The 18,992-nt window shown below is 38.0% G+C and overlaps 1 protein-coding gene across 2 annotated transcripts in view; it reads right to left on the bottom strand.

The window, feature by feature from the left end:
* The window catches only part of DNM3 (dynamin 3), a 177,372-nt gene that overhangs the window by 129,310 nt on the left and 29,070 nt on the right, over positions 1 to 18,992 (bottom strand). For both annotated transcript variants that reach the window (XM_026089156.1, XM_026089155.1), the window contains exons 9-13: positions 17,353 to 17,491; positions 13,530 to 13,616; positions 9,765 to 9,835; positions 6,072 to 6,120; positions 4,367 to 4,396 (exon numbers count right to left, since the gene is read on the bottom strand). In XM_026089156.1, the coding sequence (XP_025944941.1) occupies positions 4,367 to 4,396; positions 6,072 to 6,120; positions 9,765 to 9,835; positions 13,530 to 13,616; positions 17,353 to 17,491 (376 nt within the window). The remainder of the gene's footprint in view (positions 1 to 4,366; positions 4,397 to 6,071; positions 6,121 to 9,764; positions 9,836 to 13,529; positions 13,617 to 17,352; positions 17,492 to 18,992) is intronic.

The raw sequence follows: 18,992 nt of genomic DNA, 5'->3' as shown, positions 1-18,992 counted from the left end.
GAATGTTAATGCAGTCAGTTTTCCTCAGTTCCACAAAGAATGCATCTGCAGCAGTGGTCTCAGTACAGACCAAGCTAACGTTTTAAAATTTAAACTATACAAGCCATTTAAGAAATAATGAAGTTTTTAATGTTTCCCTTCTAATGTGGGACTACCTCAATTGCACAGTTCCTAAAGACCATCTTGCTCTGGTCTGATAGACATCGCCCCATAGATGCATAACCACCACTGGCTCTACACAGAAACAGGCTGATTTGGTAATATAAACATTGGTCACTCTGTCTTGTAGAAGAAGGAATTTGCCAGCTGTTTCTTCAAAAATCCTGTGTGCTGGGGATTAGATCCAGCTGTCATTCCCACACCACACTGAATCAAGAGCAGGACACCAAGCTACAGCAGTATCTTGAGCATGTGTTTTTCATGTGCAAATTTCTAGATCTGTTTATCTATACCCCTCTGGGAAAACAGGGAACCAAGTTCTCTAAAATATCCTGAACACTACAAAAGATCATAGTTATCCAAAATATTTGGAAGCCATTCCACACGATGTCATGGGAGAGAAAAAAATCTAGGTGCACTGTAACAGCCAAAGACTAATCTTGGAGCCCGACGTCCTTTTCTTTGAATTGTTCACATTCCCTAGGCATATTTTGTTAAATACAGTGCAACAAACAGGTACACTTTTGAAAAATTCAGTATTCCACGTTGGGGCAGGGGGAGAGAGAGATCTCAGATCAAGGTGTAAATTTTAAACAAAGTGAGCTTAAGCAACATGGTTTTACTTCCCAGAGGAGTTGACTTACACTATAGACTCCAGCCAATTTCATCTTTAAAAACAAATAGCTCAAATGATAATTTTTAGTGCTTCCACAGACAATAAGCAGCATGTGTTTCTAAAGAGACTTTTAAACTCCATTACCCTGATTAATTTATTTTTTTTTTAATTATCGTGTTAGCTATGTCTTACGTTACTAAGCATGGAAAAGGAAAGTAGTTTTTCTCTTTATTGTTTTCACTAGTTCATTTTCTGGTTGGTTTGGATTTAAGAGATTCATTTCAATATTTTCTATCATATTTCTAAATGTCACCCTGCACAAACCGGATATTAGTGACATGAGTTATGAACTTCAGGAAGGTGAAAAACATAAGCATTGCCAGAAGCTAGTGAAGACAATATTCCGACCGGTAGTTGGGCTCCATGTACAGGATGAACAAGAGATGACACAGTTCCTTCCTTCAGGGTCCCGATATCTAATCTGGGTGTCTGAAAAAATGAAACTTAGAGGGTACGAATGCACACGAACAAGTCAGAAGGAAGTCATTTTCTGATAGTTTAATTGCACACACACACACAAAAAAAAAATCTGCTCTTCTGATTGTCCACCACTTCATGGATAAACAGGAAAGCAGGATTTGACAAAATAAAGTACATTTTATATATGGCTACATGACTTACTCATTCCATTACACCTAATAAGATATTTATGAAAGAAATGTACTAGAAATTTAGTATGTGTTCCACTTTAAAGGTAATATCTGAAAGATGATTTAAAGAAAGATAAGTGAAATTGGCTAGGCAGACAGGGAAACATAAGCGAGAAAATCATGAGACTGGTTACTTCAGCAACAGTACAGCAAGTTGCATTTTGTTGAATTAACATAACTTTGTAGAGTTATGTTACATATCCCCATTGAAATAATGCTGGACATGCAGCACAGCTGCCAGCACTACACTGCTTTATCTTCTAATAATTGTGATACAATGTGTGTTACCAAATGGTAAGCCCACTGAGAGAACAAAAATCGCAAAAAATAGTATGCGAGACATCCTTACAACCCACTGGTTCTTTGGGTTCAGATATGAAGATTCTCACTCACACTACAGAGGACAAAAAGAAACAACACGTTGGAAGGAAATCTAATAGTTTTTCATCATAATTTGCTAAATGTCAGAGCATAACCTCAGCAGATTAATCATCTTGTTTGTGCTCAGTATCCAAACAGAGCTTCTTGAAACGACATTACTTCCTTGAAGTCACTGCAAGATGTATTGCATAACTTAAAAAGAATGACAGTGGTTTAAGTCCTAAACATACCTCTACTTTAAAGAAAAATTCAGTCTTTAGTGAAACAAAGTACTCAGTGGTGAGAAACAGATTTATTCTTGCAAATGTAATTAAAGAAACATCGAGGTAATTAAGTCAACCATGAAGGAATGACAACCTAAAAATAAGTATAGCTAAAGGCCAGTAAAGTACAGGACTATTTCTATAGCACTGATAGGAGGAAAATACAAGAGCATGTCTCATTCAAGGACATTTCAAAATTTAGCATCATGCTGTTGTCAATCTGCACCACTTCTAGAATCTTTCACAGAAACATTGTCATTTCTCAACAGAACAGCCATATCATGTCTTTTCACGACCACCTCCCTGACTCTGGTGCAAGTTTCCATTTTCATCTACTCGCTTTAAGAAAGTCTATAAACACATTTTTTCTGGGTCATGCAAGGTAATGGGATTAAGTATAGTATCTGAAGACAAGAAGCAGCAAACTACACTAATGAAATGGGATTAAAACAGAAAAAAAATAAAAAACAACAACAACAAAAAGAGCATTGCTATGGGAAAAGTTAGCACAGTAGTTCAGGCCCACTGATGAGGTCTGAATACTACTTGTGTCCAGAAGAAAATGAATGCAATTGCTGGAGTAACATTGTAAGAGATGTAGGTCAAACTCTTCAAACCCAAACCTCAAAATCTCTTGGACAGCGACTTTAAACTTAAGATTCAGATTAAGTCCCTGCTCCAATTACAGGGGCTACTTCAAACACAGCAACACCAGATTTTGCCACAGAAGTAAAACAAAAAGCAGAATTTTGTGTGATAGATAATTCTCTGTAATCTGAGTAACCTGCATTCTCACAAACTTTGGTATTCATTGGGCACATAGAGCAATAGCACCTTTACACTTCTAAGGCTTATCAGGAAGGGGAGTTTTAAACACAAAGTTTTAGTGACAAAAACAAATCTCACCACATGAAAAACACAGTAAAGAGTGGGTCAGCCTTCAGGATCCAGATCTTGCTAGAGTGCTACGTAAAACCAAGCATTGCATTGGTTATTTCAAGCGAATTAGAAGACAGACTAACCTGTGGCTTAAAAAGAAACTTTGTGGAGTCAGGTCAAAACCTCAGGCGGTAGCAAAGAAAAAAGACAAACAAAAAAGGCCAAAGATTAAGTGTGAGAGGATAAATTAGTAGTAGGGAGAAAAAGGAGCAAAAACACGTTAAGAGGAATTAGCATTACACTTCTTCCAAAAATATAATGCTGCTGCACTCATCTTATTTCTGAGATACACAATAGTTATCTGCATCATCACAGTTCAAAGCAAGTTACAAAAAAGAAAAGCAGTAACATTGCAAATGAGCACCCCCACCACTTTGGAAAAACTTAATGATCCAGAGAGATTCAATTCAACTGCTGTTAGAATCAGTGCTGTCTAGTCGTTTTTCCTTTATTGAACTTGTTGAGTTTAAGTTTGCTTGCAATAATAACTAATACGATGTGACAATATGGCAACATCCTGGAAAAATGTATACATTTTCATCACAAATAATACCAAAGAATGAACATGATAGAGATTTACCTCTTACAACAGTCACTGATCCAGAAGTGACTTGTTACAAAATTAACTGCTGTTTAGACTATTAATTCTAATTAGTAATATTAAATGCATTCACACATTTATTTACTCATGAGATGGAAGGGTTAGAAAGGAGTCTGTCCATGACATATTGGTCCTCCTGGTGCTATAAGAAGAATGCTAAAAAGGCTTGAGATATTTTAAAGTTTATTAATAAAACTCATTTTTTCTATCAGAAGTTATTTCTTTGTGTAAACAAAATACCAATAACAGTACCTGTACCCATAAACAGTAAGTTCATTTAGCAATAGCTTATGTTTCCTTTTTGTTACCAAAAACTCATTTGCCCACCTTTCAAAAAGTTTTACTACAAATAGAGGCACTCACATCAGATAAATACTGCTTTCCAGTTATATAATAAAATAAACATGAATTAGTCATTTTAGTTTGAGAAACTCAGTAAGTTATAAAATATTAATTTTCTTCAAAGTTTTCTAGCACATTTTAAGTTCTACTAGTTCATACTCGTAACAGCAGGTTAGTAGCAGTTAAGAGATGAACTGCAATTATACTTTGTTGAGGAAGTGTTACGGATGAGCTAGTTTAACATTAAGTAGTTTAATAGCAAGTATTAAACAAACTAATAAGTTAGAGACAAACTTTGCCCTCTGAGAAGCTAAATGAAAAAGCAACAATAAAGCTTACAGAACTTAGCTCGTACAATTTGCCTTGAAGGCGGTAGATTGGTTCCCTGAAATAGCAAATTACAAAAATGAAGTTTGATTTCAGAAACGTTTTCTCATTCTTTTCAACTCCAAAAAATTAACTTACAAACACTCGTTTATTCTCTTTAAAACAAAAGGTTCAGCAAAGTCCTTCATATAACAAGTAATCAAGTTTCAAAATCTTATTTAAAACTCCAATTTTTTTCTCCACTTCTTTAGAAAGAGAACATTCACTCACAGAATCATTCATTCCATTTGTATATTTTTGAAGAATCAGATAATTGGCTGTTTTTCCTTTTATGGGACACTCCAAAGTGATGACGGTTGTTGTGTTTGACACATGTTCTTGCACAGCTAGATAAGAAGGAAGTCTCTCCTCAGAGGGGAGTGACTAGTCTTTGAAGGCATTTCAGTGTTTAGACCTTTCAATTTTTTTTATTTTTTTTAGTCCAAATAGTGCATTATGTCAAAAATGCCACTCACACCGGTCAAACTCTAGAGGACCATCACATTCCAGAAATTATGGATCATTTTGACTAACCTCTCAGAAATGACTAGCAGCTTCTTGGGGGGAGGGAGAGGTTGGATTTCCATCCCCCCAAACGACTACTGAATTTTCAGAAAATGCTGGAACCCTAATCTATTACAGCAAAACAGGGAAACTTTCACAAATCTCAGGTTTATCACTCCCCAAAGCTGAGGGATCTAAACTCAGTGGTCACATTTGGAAATCTTGACCTTCCAACTCTTCAGAATTGTTTGACCAAATTGCACATGAAAACATCAGGAGTGCATTCAACGAGTAGTTATTTATACAAAAATTGAATGCCTTTCTTTTTCACCAGAATCACTTATACCATTTAAAGAATTTACTAATGTCACAATATTTTCTTTCTGTTTAAGACTTTGCAAAACCCTCAAAGCGAGCAAGAATAGATTTTACACCTGTAGCATTTTCATTATTTTAATTTCATATTAAAAACAAAGGACTGATCCTGTGAAGTACTAAGCACCCATGACTTGCACAGAAGCAAAGGAAGCAGCGAAGCTCAGGAGCACTTAGCATCTTGCAGAATCAATCCCCTATCATACATGATAAAAAGAAACAATCAACTAGTTTAATTAATGCATCTCAGCAAAAACACTATTAAATCTGAGACCAGATCAGTTATACTTTGTTTACTTCGAGAGAGGAGTATGGTATGTAGTCAACGTCTCTATGAAGTCAACTGAAAGTTTTCAGAAGAGGTAAAGGTAAATCTGCTTTTGCTTGCTGGATTGCCCCTTCACTGTTATATAAGCCGTGCACATGTGAAAACTAGTGAAATTACTGTATGACAAAGCACATACAAGCAAGTACTCACCAGCATTTTGGATTCTGAAATTCACAAGCTAGCAGTTAATGAAAAAATACATTTTGGTGTAACATGAGAAATTCAATATACTGAATAGCATGGGAGGGGAGACACTAACCAGCAGTGCAAACAGTAGCTGAGTTATTAAACAATAAATGATGACAATAATGAAAGTGTCAGGTGGCTCTGAAAACTTCAGTAAAAAAGAAGATGATGATGTATTGTCTATATGTTTCAAGCAGAAAAAGTAAATTACACATTTACAACAAATAAATGCAGCCAAGAAAACCAAAACAGCTTGTATTAACTTGCACATGCCATTATCCATTCTCTATTAGGTGCCTACCTGATTTCCCACTGCACTTTTGTTAACCTGACTGCTTCTTTGTTGGGCACTAAGGAAAGCAGAGGAAAAAAGTTATTCTGAAGAAACTCAAAAACTGAACCAGTTCCTGAGCAATAGATTTTGGCAGTGAAAGTTACTTGTGATTCCAGCATTGAAAGCTAGCATAACAAAGAAACACAGCAAAATCATTACATATAAATGTATCTTTCAACTACTTTTTCTTACAGTATAGGAATATTTGCCTGTTTAGCACAGGAAGGACATGCACAGCAGATGGCCCCTGCTAATTATGCCCTCTATAACTACATCCTACTTGCCTTGGTAAAGGTTACTAACAGCACAGAGAAGTTATGGCTCATTTGGGTACTTTGGAAACATTAGCCTCTATAAATACTAAAAAGAGACAAAAGGCAAGGCATTTCTGTTATTTAGAGCAGTTCATCAAAATCCTCCCCTGCCAGAGGCTCCTTAACAGCTTTGTCCTGACAGTTTGTTTTGGATATTATTATAATATTTATATGCACTTTGTGGGTGTAAATACATAACCGATGGATGAAGCCATCGCAAAATCCGGTTCAAAGAGCCGGAATCTTAAAAGAATAGAACATATTTGAAATTAGAACGTATTCAGAATATTTTGCTCAGTTCTTGAACTCTGGTATTCCGATTCCTGAAACAAAACACACTCCTGTCTCAAAAACATACAAGTTGCTATTAATTCTAAAGGCATTTGCATTATGTGGTTTGTGATAGACCACACAATTAAAATATTGCTGGGAAGATGAAAAAAGTGTTCAAACAGCAGGCTATGGCTACTAAGCCACCAGATTGGCTACTGGTGACAGCAAGTTTTGTTTGGACAAGATTATACCATCTCAGCAGGCATTGATTAAGTGATGGGAAAAAAAGGCTTTAAAAAAAAAAAAAGCATATATATTAGATCAGCTACAAACACTACTATAAAAAAGTAAGAGATGTGCCTGGATCACAGCCTACAGGCCCAATCCTGCAACTCTTTTGTGCACAACTGCTGTCCTAAAGAATTGCTGAAGCACCAAGTCTAGCCCTGTCCCAGCTCTGATCCTGCATTTAAGACCGCACCCTATCAAATCAGCAGTGCACTTGCTTTCAGTGTGACAATCCACAACCGTGCTTACTACCTGTGCCTATTTGCTGGGCTTTGCTCTCAGTCATCTAGATACTTGTGACCAAATTACATTGCATGTCTCCAGTGCCTCATCTGCACTGCATAAATTATGGTTAAATAACCTGCACACAGAAAACATTAACCCTTCACTAACGCTGACCAGTTGTTCCAGAAACAGGCCCAAGATTGCTTTAGAAAACCTAATTGCCACTCTTGTGGGTTGTTTTCATTCTCTTGCCTTAGGGAAGCTAATTAAATAGGCAGCTGACATCATATTAAGAAAGCCACTTTTTTTTAAACAAAGCCCAGCAATTGGTCCTTTATTTACTGTTCTAAATACAAATTACTCTTCCTGTAGATTGAGGCATGTAGCTATGCTTGGCTTATACCAACTGGAAACAAACTCAGTTCTAATATTTTACCACTCGTTCTGCTAAACAAGACAAACATTAATATTGTAAGATTTCAGAAAAGTAAATACATTTCTTTGTAATTACAGTAAGAGCAAAATCATTCAAAATATTGGCATTCTTAAATCATTTTGAGGTCAATTCACATTGTGCTGTACCTGTCCTAGGCCCTGCAACGCTGCAAAGTATTTTGAAGTGTCTTGTGCTATCATTCTTTCCTATGAACACGGCTAACAACTTATACCTCTAAAACATTGCAGCGACATGAGACAACTGGCTGGGAGGCTCAGCAAAAGAAACGAAACACTAGGGCATCTGGGGAGTCTATAGTCCAGGATGTATAGATACTGCAGAAGCCTGTAAGCTACCCAAAACTTATTTCATTATCCAGTTCTAACATATAAATGCTGTAAAAATAATATGATTATAGTTTAAAATGTGTTTTCTACTGTTTAGCTCATTAATACATTTTAAATTTTAAATTGTTCTTAGCTATCCAAGTTTCATCTTTCAATTGAGCATGCTTCAATAAAGATACTTGCCTTCCCATCAGTTTCCACAGAAACACTTTCTTAAACTTAGCATATGCAGTGAACTTAGGTGGAGTGTCATTTGTTATCTCTTTATACCACTCACACAGGGGCTGCGAATTGCCAGGTCTGAATTGGAAAAAGGGAAAGAAGCTTTCCCATGAAACTGAACTTGGGCATTGCAGCTCCTTGGAAAAGAAGCAGCAGTGGGGACCACAGACTGAACTAGAGTCCTCAGCAGCAGCATCCATGAAAGAGATTCTTCTAGGGAGAGGCATAATGAGATAGCTCTAGATAAACCTGACACTCCAGAATCCACAGCTATAAAACAGGGGAGTTTCCAACTCGACAACAAACAAACAAACAAATTCATAGTGAGGACAGGCAGGCATTGGAACAGGCTCCATAGAGAGGCTGGGAAATCTCCAGTTTTGGAAGTTTTCAAGATCTGATTGGACAAAACTCTAAGCGACATGGTAGGAATTCAACATTGACCCTCCTCCGAGCAGGAGGTTGGACTAAATGACCTCCCAAGGTCCTCTCAAACCTGAGTTATGATTCTATATGCTGTCTATACACATACAATACATATATGGAGTGTTTTCAGCAGGCTTTTCCCTGTTAGAAAAGGATGAAGAGGAATAAATAGCAGGCAGGTTGTTATCTTGACCTCTAGAAGGCCAGCTACTATTCCTACAACATCCTGTCATTTTTCAAGAGAAGTGATAAAGGTATCTAGGATCTGCAAACAATACCAGAGAAATCTGTTCAAACCAAACACACAAATAGTGTCTGGCTTTGCCAATTTCCATCTCAGATTACCGGATTCCATGTTTAAAACCTTTAYGGCATACTGACAAAGACATAGACCTTCTTCCACAGTGCTATCTAGAATAGGTCCTAGTATAACATGTACCATGGTGCCAAAGTTAGTTGCCAACATCACACACAGATGAAACCTGCTGTCATAACGTGTCTGGAGTCACAAATATGGCATGAACATGACTGAAGAAACATTTGTTCTTCAGTCGAGTGAAGACATCTCTAACATTTTTACTAGCATCAAAATGTTTATATGAAGTCCCTGAGGCACAACTTGCTGGAAGCTGGGAGAATATTCTGGAGAATATTCTCACAGTCTTTTCAATTAAGTGAGGAGAACTGTCAAATTGTGCCCTGGAGGACATTCTGCTACTATGATCCTCTACAGCCAAACAGCAGGCACGCTTAAATTCAGCAACATCCATTACCCTTGGCAACACTGTTTCATACACTGTCTCACAGCTCCCAAAATATTCATTGGTAGCAATGTGGAAAGACCACCAAAATTATACATTCCTGTGGTCCTAAAATGGATATAGTGAGGGCATCAGGCCTCCGAAGCTGCTTCCAGAGATTCGCGTTATTCCAGACCAAGACATAAGTTTGAGCTCCAGTGAAACCAGGCTTGTGAACTGGGGAAAGAATCCCTTCTATAGCTAAAAGTGTAGAGTTCAGCACTGTATATACTGAGAAAGAACATCTCTACTGCCACACTTCAGGGTTTGTTTTTTGGACTTAGGGGAAAAAAAAAAAGTGTCTTTTAACAGAATCTCTATATACATACTTTGCAAAGCCAATGAAGTCTTCATGGTTGGTGTTGATGTAAGATACCTGGATATCAATCAACAGTAGTACCTATTAGGAGGGAGGGGAGACCAGTAAGAGGGTCGGGGAGGTGGTGGAGGGAGATTGAGAAAAAGGAAGAGAGAGAAGAACAGAACTGTGAGTTTGCTGCAATATTGAATGCTTCTGTCTTAATTATTCAAGCAAAAAGCAACAATATTTCCTAAATTCCATCACCTCTGTTTCTGTGCTTGTTTCATAAGCTAGACACCAGAAGAGAGATTCCCATCCTCCTGTCCTTTTCCTGACAGACCTCAATTTTACCAGTGAGGCTGTTGCTCACTTCATTAAGACTAATCACACGCGACCAGAAGAAGAGTTTAATAATATGTAGCACAGATTCTAGCTCTACATTTTGCAAGTTAAGCAAAACAGTCTATTTGTACCATTCTAGTCAGACTAGCAATGAACCTGAACCTTAAACATAAGATTAGGGCATCATTTTCTTTAGGTACTACATTAAGAAGTGATATGTAAGCTAGCCCTTTCCCAGAAAATTAATAGCCCTGGTACTAAAGAGCCATTTTGGTGCACAAATCAAGCTTGAGAAATGGACTAGTCAATGAAACAACAAAATAAATTGTTTGTAAAAATGTTTCAACTTATCATTTGTTGATCCTTCAGTATTCCAGAGACAGAATTTAAATGAAACTTCACAATCTACCTAGCCAGAGAACTTGATAAGATACTGGAGAAAGCCCACTCCATTCCACACTTGGACAGCTTCTTGAACATGCACAAGACTGAAGGGAACCATGGCTGCACCTTCCCCACCGTCTTTTCAGACTTCCACTTCTCAGCAGGGAGCAATGAAGAAACCTAATCAATTGCTACCACAGAGTCTCCAGATTTCCTAAGAAACCTGGCTGAACACATAAGAAAAGAGGAAGCCTTCTAGCATCTTCTCCTGCTCCTATTTAAAGCTTCATAACCAGGACTAATAGTATAAAATTGCATAATTATCCAATCCAGCTCACATGCTAAGCCTATGACTCAGGAACAGCAACTTATCAGTAAATGCTGTTGCCAGACCATGGTGGGCAAGAACATTTGGATGGATATGCCTCAGCTGTGAAAGTGAAGTGAGTTTTATTTTGATAAAATATTCAAGTAATGATCACTTTATGAAAATAGAATGCTCTACCTCACCAAAAAAAAGTTATCTAACAAAAATATTCCACCAATTTGTTTCCAATTTGAAACCCTAACTTCTACATGCCTTACTGGGCCCTATCAAGGCATCAGGCTGCTGTGCTTTAGAATAAGACCTAACCACTAAACAATACGTTTGCCTGGATTCTTTTCTTTGACATTTGATCTCCTCAAAGCGTACACAGTTATTTCTGTGTAGCTCCACAAATATGGCATCAATCCCAAAAGATACCAAGAGCCTCACCCAGAGCAAAAGATAGTGAAGATTTAACATCTAGCTCTTACCTCTCAGAATTTCCTCACTAGCATTTTGATTTATTAACAATAACTGCTAACAGCATAAATAATTATGTGAATATGTGACAATAACCTATTTGACCAATTCTTGGCATTTACAGAAAGCTGGTATTTTGTACTTTGTTCTGGGAAATTGCCAGGTATGTGCACACAATGAAGAATGAAATAAGAAGAAAAAAAAGACTCAATTATTCTAGAGTAACTTGTATCTTCTTCCAAATTTTGAAATAACTGGGTGTGCTAACTAGAGCTCCCTGCAGGCACAAGACCAGCAAATGCAAGTATTTAAAATTACTTTTAAGACTATTTTCACAGCACAAATCAAGAGAAAAGAAGCAGGACATGCTGCACAGCTCTCCAGCTTGCACAGGAACATGACTAGAGAGCCAGGAGTACAGAACTATGCAGGAGTTCTGCCTAGCCCTGCTTCCCCCAAATATTTCCGTCATCCAACTCTGCACTCTCCAGACCACAATTCCTGCTTCCACTTCCAGTARATTTTCTCACATGTAATCTAAGCTTTGAAGATTCCTGGATTTGAGTGCTTGGCTGGTTGATGAATGTTCTCAGAGAGGTTGCTCTGAATAGAATTTTTTTTTTTAAACTTCAAGAGTTCAACTTTCAACAGTCAGAAAAGCTGTATACTCAAGAACATGGAATGGTGCTGATTACCAAACTTTTGAAAGCCTGAGTTTAAAACACCACAGCTCATAATTATCACCTTGATAACAATCCGTCCCTTTTAGAAAGGCTACAGGAGGGAGTCTTTTTCTTGCCAGTTTTAGAATCCAAAGGAGAAATTGTCTTACCGATCTTCAGATTTGAGAGACTGACTTTCAAAGCACACAATAGCACTTGGCCACTAACATGGTCAGCTCCAGTAGTTCTGCACCACGCACCTCAGCAAGCCTGCTGACATGGCCTGAGAGCCAGGCCAAGTTTCTCAACCTGCATGCTGACACTACTGTTCGATAACCCAGGACTTCAGCAGCCATGCTTGCCTGAGCTCCCACATCCACTACATGGCTTGTCACTCCCTCAAGTGTCTCAGTACAATTGTTTGTGGACCCAACTGTAATCAGAACATGGAACTGGTTTGTTTAAAAAAACCCAAAAACAAAGCAGAAAAAAGGCTGGATATTTCTGCGTGCATTTGTTTAATCACGAATCTGTTTCCCACAAACAGGTGTTGTGGCACAGCTAAGAGGATGCCACACTGTGGCACAGGAACTGCTTTAGGCCAACATTGCCACTGGGGCCCAATATCCTAGAGTCCTGTCTTGAGCTCACTGGATATAAGGTACCACGGTCTGGAGTCTACATGCCCACAGTTGTTTAGACGCTGTATCCAAGCCAATAAGCCCTGCTATAACAAGGCAGGTTGTATTTGTCTGAATGCAGTCCTAGAGCTGTACCATGCCCAGGCAGCTCACAGAACAGGCAGAAGAACTGAGATCTGTCTCCCCACATCCCAGCTCACAAGCATTGAGACAGTGACTCCTTTTCTTACTCAGCATTCTTAATCCTTCATGGAAAAAAAAGCAAGTACTCAAATACTGAAGAGAAAAAAAGCATTAAAGTTTGCCTGAAGATTTTTTTTTTTTAATGGTAATCCCCAGTCCTGTATGCCTGCAGTCTCACCAAGAGGAACAGGACAACTACTGCCACTGTGTTAAAATAAAGAAAACAGAAAATTTCCCCCATCCTTCATAACTTTCCTGTGAAAGAAGCATGTTCATCAGCTACAGTCAAGAAGTACACAATACAATAGGGAGGAAGAGGAAGATAAATATGTGACAGAGTACTCAGATCCTCACCATAAAGTAGGGGAATGCAAGGTTTATTCTAAATTAGGTTGATTAGCTGTGGCTCAGGAAGACAAGCATTAAAAATCAGACCACCACCCTCCTTCCCGGGTCACAGTCTCCACAGGCACTAACAAGAACAGCTAGTGCTGGACCGCTACTGCTGGTGCCTATCCTAAACTTGCTGTCTCCACTTTCTCTTGAAAGACTAGATTAGGATTTTCTGTAACAATTCCGGTCTCCTCTGTCAAAGTTGGGTGGCAGAGGAGCAGTTTCTCTGTCTTTCCCAAGTGTGTAACCTGCCTAAGTCTGCTGGGGGTTGGTGGGGGAAATCCTTCACTATCTTACTGTACTTTGTATGTAAGAACTTTCCTAACATAGCACAAAAATTCTCCAGGAGAGTCCTTCTCCACACATTTCCCCAAACTGTTAAATCTCTTATTTATTCTCACCTGATCCTTGGTCTTCTCTTCTCTTTCACGAATGTAGCCAGCAACAATTCTTTCTGTTTCCTCACACAGCCTTGGATACGTTGCCAGCTGAAAAGCAAAAAGAATAGGAATTTACACCTGCAGGTGACTTCAGTAGAGTATAGACAGGGGAGTGTCCAGCTTTCCTGTTTGGAGGAAAGCAAGTGTTATAAATGCTGGTACTAAAAAACTGACTACACTACAAACCAAGCCTTACTTGCTAGTAATGGTGATTTTTGAGAAAGCCTGGAGAGACCTAAACTCTTGGATTGTTTCTGCGTTTTCACTCCATGGAACATTCAAGAAGAAGGATGATTCTGGAAGCGTGAGCCTTTTTAGACACAAATTTTTGGAATAAAGCAACTGTGACACCGGAATCCTAATACTTTCAGCTCTTTTCTTGTGCCTGGATATGAAGTAAATCTCTCCAAAAATGTAAAAAGGAAAGACAGAAGAAGTTGATCCATAAATATACATCAAGAATAGCAGACTGTTAAGACAGCTTTCTTTCTTTTTTAGGATTTGCTATAAAGAAAAGGTCTGAATGAAAGCCATCTTTATACACAGTACTTAGAAGGTCTGGATGAACTAAGGTGTTACTAAGAAATATCCAGACTGTTCCTGTACCGAATCAGTCTAGTGTTTTTCCTTTGGGGTTTTTTGTTTGTTTGTGGTTTTGGGTTTTTGTTTTGTTTTGTTTGGGGGGGGGGGGGAGTTGTACAACAAGAAGTTGGAGCATACACTCCAAACCTTGGGGCAATTGTTATGACCTTTAGACAAAAACATGAAGCTTGAATAACTGATAGACTTGCTGATGGATACAGAATTTCATTCAATCAGYTGGTTCATATTAGACTCATTAACAATGGAAACAAATTATTCTATTTTGAAGTCAGTGTTTCGAGATGAAAGACTCCAGCAAAGAAAGAAGTACCTCACTAGTGGGAAGATATACCCCAGTCTCTTCTGTAACAACAAGAGCTTGTATTACACACCTGTACGTAGATGTGGATATACACATGTGTATACATATGTATGTGCATATACATACTTTATCAAGGAAGGAAAAGAGATATGTCTATAGAATGACCACACTTCAAGCTCCTTAAAATTAAATGTTAACAAATATTTATCATTTATCTAGCTTCATTTTTTAAAATGGTCTCTTTCCAATCCAGATTGGTGAAAATGAGCTAAAAAATAACAGCTCTTCCTAGCAGCACACATTTAAAATATTTTCTTTTCCCAGAGCAGGTTCTCAATACTAAAGACAAAGCTGCAAAATGATCTCTTTAAATAAATAATCTTAGAAACAGTCCAATTCGCCACAGTCTAGACAACCCCACTAAGAGGCAGTGGAAGACTCCAAATGCAGGTCTGGGATAAGAGGTCAGAAAGGGCTGACTGTTCTTGCATGCTGCATGCCACCTGAGCACATTGCATGGCCCCTGTATGGATGGAGATATAGATATCATATGATATCATGATACATATAAATAAATAAATAAATATGTATGTATGTATCATGCTGCCAGTACAAAGCTCCACTGAAGCTAACATGAAGGCACAAGGTAAAGGTTTTTCCCTAAATCTATACATCCTGAAAGTTGGTGAAGATAGCCCTGTAACAAAGCTTTAACAGCTAAAGCACAAGTAGTCAACCATTCTAAGAGGGGGAGAATGTACTCCAGATAAAGTACGTTTTACCTGACTGTCCAGAAATCACAGGACTAAGAAGAGCTTTCCATGCCAAACTACTTTATTGCCTATTATGACATTAGCAAAATTTTAAACTGGTAAGTATATTTATCTTTAAATTGTTCAGTCATCCTACTTAGATACACTAACTTAGATACTCACGGGGCTGCAGTATTACCAATAAGATGCATGCCTGAATTGTCTGGAAGAAAATTAAACAGAAGAAAAACAAAACACAGGCTTGAATACAACTCCTAAACATCGCATACACCCTAAAAGAAATGCTATGCTGTAAGTGTATTAACTCAAGAGCAACTGAGCAGGGTACAATTTATAGTACCCACAGGCAAACCCCATTTATCAGCTTTGTAGTGAGGGGCCTCCACATCTCTCTCCTCCTGTGTCTATTGCAGAGTGGTACTTTGATTTCCAAGTGTCTTGTTCTTTGAAGGCTCCACCTTGTGGCAACATCTATACCTCTCAAGAATGGTACTTTAAAATGTGAACAGCAAAATTGTCACAGTAAGTTTAGCCAAGAGTACTGGGAAAAGAATCTGCACAATTAATTCAAGTGCATATCTTCCAAAATTTGACAAAAGTCAAAAAACCTAGAAACTCAGCTCAAAATATCGAAGAGAGTCTGCTTCTCAATGATCTTTGCCAAAAGTCTGTCATCCTTTCCTGGTTTTGAAAATAGCTCCTTTAGCAGCTTATTGGTACAAAAAGTTGAATTATTCAGAGGACAAGCCAGGATATTTCTCAACAACCTCAGCAGACCTGTGCTCACATCCCAGAACCACTCTTCTACTTGCTACTATTAAGGTGCCCTGTATTTTGATATGGTGGGAAAGACAGAAGAACAAGAGAAGGCAAAACAGAAATAAAACCAGCCAGTTAAAGACGACAAAGAAAATTCTTTATATTGGAAGCAAAGAAGTCCACAAGAGTCAATGGGATCTTCCAGAATATCCCACAGCAAAGGGAGAAAAGATAATGCTGCAGACAAGTGAATTACTGTATTTACAGATGACAACTTTACTATGCAGGGGAAATATAAAAGAAAAAAAAAAGTCTCTCCAGGTCAATGAAGTAGACTCAATTGATTTCTGATCATTGCATTCAATCAGCTTCATATCTTTCATATCAACATCCGACATTCTTCCTTAGTCACAGCTTAGGGGGGCGGGGGGGGGGGGAAGGTTGGTGTTTATTCTAAAAGCATAATCAAACCCAAGCACACACTTCAGGAAACCTCTTCCCAAATATTCACAGTAAGCCTATGTTTAGTTTTGATTTAGTTTTGATAAATTAACAGGTCAATTTATTATATTTGTGGGATCTTGGGTTAGATTTTAATTGATGCACACAACTTTCACATCAGGAAGTTCAATGCACAACAGTTCTCTCCACTTAAGAGTTCGACATTCCTGTGCAGCAATCGCATTCTTCAACACTCTAATGCAAGAACATGAACAAGTACAAGGGAGAAGAAGTCTTCCTCGCGTTCCACTTCTAACTTCTTGACAGCTGGAGACCGGAAGTATTGGGCTTGTGTACGAAGAAAGCACAGAAAAAGTTTAGTGCCCCCCTTACATACCAAAGAAATATGGTGCCACCCAGTAAAGTTTCAACATAGACAGAGCATTTTCTCCTCCTCAATATATCTGCTCTCTGAATACGTTTGAGACCTTTGCTCCAGAAAGGTTTCACAGTTTCTTTCTCTTACTTGCATTATATAATAAAACTTTAGAGCACGATCTTTTTTCTCTGATTTATACATCGGCAGAACCACTGTCTACGTTCCATTTGCAGTACCAATGAAAACAGGGCTATAAAAAGGAAACTGGGGGCAACACCTGACTCAAAAAAAAAAAAGAAAAAGAAAAAGAAAAATCCAACCACCATGTACGCAGAGTCAAAACACAGGAATCAAAAAAATGAACATTTTCAGCATTACATTGTTTTGAGTTCTGCAGAAGTCATAATTACGTTAGAGCATCTTAATCTGTTCAGCAAGTAACTGGATACGAAATTTATTGTAATACCATAAAATGCAAAACAGGCTTATCTACTATATCATCCCATACAAATCTATTTGGCAAGTTACCTTTTTAGTGCACTTCTTGACAGTGTTGATTAACTCTTGCATCACCAGATCCACACTTTTTAGGCAAGGTCCTTTCAGCTTCACTATCTGTTTTTTAACAATAGCCTCAAAAGCCATGTCTGGAGTAAACAAACCTGTTCTGTGGAGATAATAGAATACGTAAGACAGTAACACAAACATTATGCAAAGAATATTTTCTACTGAACTGCTCGTATCTTCAGATACTTACAGATGAATGATGAATGAATTGTATTCCTACACAAACAACCTTCCACAGAACTCAATTTACTGGTTTCTCCTTAAAAAACAAAGTTTCATTGTGGAGTAAGAATATAAAAGTAGAAACATGCCCTACTATTTGAAGACAACAGCCAGAATTCTGAAGAGCTCTGTGGTGAAGCCTCTTCAGCAGTGCATCAAACCTTCTTAGAGCAGAGACGAATGGCAGCTGCAGCACTCTACACCCAACTATTTGCATAGCAAACCAGTAAGAAACCTACAGTTGCATTTTTCTCTTCACCCACAACAGCAAAAGTGGTTCTGTTACTCAGAGTCCTCCTATATGGAGACTTACACAGATGGTCGCTGCAGGGTATATGAATCTATATAAACAGATATCTCACAGAACCAGTCCTAAACAAAAAGCCATTACTTCTCTTTCAAAGTCCGCCTGCAAAGATCTATACTTGACAGAGAAGGTGTTTTTTTTTTTAATATATTTATATATCTATAAAATATTTTACTTATGTGTGTGCATATATTTGTGTGTGTATATATATATAGATGTATGTATATATATGTATATGTGTATATATATAAATATACGTGTGTGTGCGTGTTACCAGGTAAGAATACTGCATTGCTCCAAAGTTTCAGGGCTTAGAGTCACCTTGATAACACTTCTAACACAGCATTTCCTATACAAGTAACACAAAGAACTTTTTCCAAAAGACTAAGAGTGGCAAAGCTTGTAAGCAACAGTTTCAAAACCCAGGCCTTTTGGAATGTGTGCTACTGTTAAAAGGACAAAAACAGGTAAACGGGTGTGCCTCTGAAAGTCCCTCCAAAACAGACTACAAAGTGAGATAATTAAACCATTCCAAACCAAATATTTCCTCCTCCCAAACCTAATAAACTGCAGATATATATGCATAAAGTGAAATCTTAGCAAACTCATTTGCAAATCAGTCACTTCAAGAAACGGTCAAGAATGAGGGAAAGTAAGGCAGTGCAAGGAGCCTGCTGGACAGCAACACAAATTGAAAATTCTTTTTCACCTCAAGACATAAGTTTTCCCTCAAAGACTTATGATTTTTCAGGAATACTAGCTCAACAGCTTGGAAGGACTCCGGATCAGGACTCTGACATGACACATTCCAAGTCATCATATTTGGGAATCTCAGAGCTGGATGGTGTGGCTCTGATGCTATGAAAACTGAAAGACAGATTTGATGTTCCAAGACCAGAGTAATAGATTCAAATATCAAATACTGATATGCAGAAAGATACAGTTCAACTGGTACCACTGGCCCTGCTTGGTCTTCCACAGAATTCTTGAATTAAACATAAGAAAGCAGGAATGGAAAGCAAAATATGACCCCAGGACAGAAAAGGATTTAACAGATGCAGAATCACACCTC

This window comes from Apteryx rowi, unplaced genomic scaffold (genome assembly GCF_003343035.1).
Source record: "Apteryx rowi isolate R43461 unplaced genomic scaffold, aptRow1 scaffold_80, whole genome shotgun sequence".
In the NCBI taxonomy this organism is placed as follows: domain Eukaryota; kingdom Metazoa; phylum Chordata; class Aves; order Apterygiformes; family Apterygidae; genus Apteryx; species Apteryx rowi.
Note: the sequence above shows the minus strand (reverse complement) of the source record. Positions and strands in the feature narration are given on the sequence as shown.